This window comes from Austrofundulus limnaeus, unplaced genomic scaffold (assembly GCF_001266775.1).
Source record: "Austrofundulus limnaeus strain Quisiro unplaced genomic scaffold, Austrofundulus_limnaeus-1.0 Scaffold1, whole genome shotgun sequence".
NCBI classification, from domain to species: domain Eukaryota; kingdom Metazoa; phylum Chordata; class Actinopteri; order Cyprinodontiformes; family Rivulidae; genus Austrofundulus; species Austrofundulus limnaeus.
In genome coordinates this window covers 2,580,745-2,583,367 of record NW_013952403.1, presented here as the reverse complement: position 1 = coordinate 2,583,367, position 2,623 = coordinate 2,580,745, and the positions used below count along the sequence as shown (strand labels likewise).

The window sequence follows — 2,623 nt, the reverse complement described above, 5'->3', positions numbered from 1 at the left end:
GAAATATGAGTTTGTATGTAATGTATGAATATAATATACAAGTTTCACTTTTTAAATGGAATTACTGAAATAAATCTACTTTTTCATGATATTCTAATTTTATGACCAGCACCTGTACCTTACTGGGGAGGCTCAGGAGTGTGGTTCCTCAGATTTTGGAACAACATCACGGTCTGCCAGTTTTGTGGCACTTCCCTGACATATACGAGAGTTTGCAAATGTGTTAACCAAGATGACCCAACATCATCCAGAGACTCAAGGAACTCTGGGCGGATCTTGTCCACCTTCGGAGCCCTGCACCTCGGCGACCTCAGCCCAGGTTATAGATGGACCCACCCCAAAACTTCAGCTTCTTCTACAGAAGACCTGCCGGTGGGATTGAGACGATCCTTGAAGTATTGCTTCCACTGCCTGACAGTATCGCTAGTTGAGGTCAACAGCACCCTGCCTCAGCCACCTGACAGTTTGACAGGATCTTCTTGAAGCTTATTTAGAGTCYATCCGAGGCCTCGCCGAAATTCTCCCGTATCTGAGCCTTTGCTTCAGCAACAGCCAGAACACCAATTCCCTTCAGCTGCCTCTGGAGTCCTAGTCTAGGCTCAATAGGACTCCTCCTTTCTCTTGATGGCCTCTGCACCTTGAGTGTTCACCAAAGGGTTCAAGGATGGTTGATGAGAGGCATCAACCACCCTGTCTGCACAGTTCAGGTCTTGCTTTGTGCTTCACAGTAAAACCACTGCTCAACAAAATAAGTTATTTATACACTGACCTGTTGTTTCCTGGGGCAGGTCTCAAAACCGATGCATAGACTAGACCAAAATGTTGCAGTTGCAATGGTGGGTTTTTTTTTTCTAAGTTTTTAGAGTTGTGAGCATTTTTATTCATTTAGAATGTCGAGTACATCAAAGAAAATTCCACAAAAATGAAAAGGGTTTCCTGATAAAACTCAAAATAAAAACTGGCACACCACCACACRTTTTACACCTTTATTTGACATTTGGCATTATTTAGTTTAAGTGGATGACAAAATGCGATGACTAAGCTTCAGATTTCTCAAGTTTTGTTGCAAGTTTGCTGAATGCAAATAAGTTTGTTTCTGTAGATAACTACTCCTTGGTCTTGGCTGGTTTCACTTTTACCACAGAAGGTATTATGCTTGGCTGTGGTGGCAAAAGTCAGGCTAAAGCGAAAGTTCTTAATGTGGTTACGTTTTTAACTGCTGCAGAGAGTTGCATTTAGAAAACAAAAACCTTGAGACCAAAAGACAACAGAACTAGGAAAATGAGGCTGGAATTTTATTTGAATTGCTGCAAACCCATTTTCTAATGAAGTAGTTATTTTATTTTTTACACACACACACACACACACACACACACACACACACACACACACACACACACACACACACACACACACACACACACACAGTTGAATGTGCTTTGTTTTGTTAGGAGTTGCACAGAGTGCTTAACAGTTTAGGACAAAAATATAAAAAAATTCAATTAAATAAACGTAAAAATATATTTGTATTTGAGGAAACTTATTGCAGCTGTCTTAAGTTTGGTCGGTCCTGCAGCCTTTTGTTCTTTTTTAAAGAGCAGCTTCAACTGCTGAATYTAACATTTCTGCAGGACGGATTCACTTTCAGTCAAAAACGTCTGAAAATGGATGCGCTTTAAAGCAGAACCAAGCTTTGGTTTGCATTAAAGTTTTTAACAAAAGATAACAGTAATCTGCCAAAACATTAAGGGAAAATCTTTGGAGGAAAAAAAATGCAAAYAAATATTTWTTTTAGTTACGCTTTAGACTCCAGACAACCAAGAAGACATCTTCTGGTCCGAATAAAGCTGAMGTTTTTATGGTGTGTAGTGGACAAACAGGACGTTTCTGTCCTTGTGGCGGCTGCAGGGCSTGCTGTTTCTGCTGCTGCTGAGGAAATGAGGCTGTGAGGAGCTGGAGGAGGCTTGTCTGCGAATGGGGAAGGCATCTGACAGCTGTGGTTTTGGAGCTGGGTGCTCCTCTCCTTGAACAGGGTGTGGTTCTTTGTTGCATTTTATGAAGGCCACAAAGCATCTGTAAAACTGTTGAAATGTAAAATAAAGTCTGATTATTTCCACTGAGAAGTTTGATCATCTCTTTTGCTATAGAATACGTCTCAGTGTCTATAACCTTTTTACAATTACTAAAAAACTGTCATTTTGCGATACAATGTGGTTCAGATATATTCATGACTACTTGTAAGAAATGTAAAGTCAATAAAAAAACAAAAATACAGAACCTGGTGTAAAGTGTTGCAATTATTCATACATAGAACTCACTTATCCTAACTAACATACCTATAATCTTTGTAAATATAGTTTTTTTAATCTAAGCAATAGATGTTTAAATRWGGAGTTCCACAAGGATCCATTTTAAGCCCCATCCTTTTTATTCCGTACGTGCTTCCACTAATGCCATCATGAAACATAGCATCAATTTTCAAAGCTGCTGAATGCTGATGACACACAGCTTTATAATGCTGTGTGCCCTGATGACTTCTCTCCACATTCTGAACAGAAACTTTATTTGATTTATTTACAAATTTTAGCAACTCTTATATTTAATTTTGGTTCAGTTTTTAGTT

General features: G+C 39.1%; 1 protein-coding gene across 1 annotated transcript in view; it reads right to left on the bottom strand.

The window, feature by feature from the left end:
- Positions 1 to 972: 972 nt before the first annotated feature.
- Positions 973 to 2,623, bottom strand: part of tmtops3a (teleost multiple tissue opsin 3a) — a gene marked incomplete at its 5' end in the record, with an annotated part of 7,509 nt that continues 5,858 nt past the window's right edge. The window contains 1 exon segment of the mRNA XM_014004721.1: positions 973 to 2,081. Coding sequence (XP_013860175.1) covers positions 1,857 to 2,081 — 225 coding nt within the window.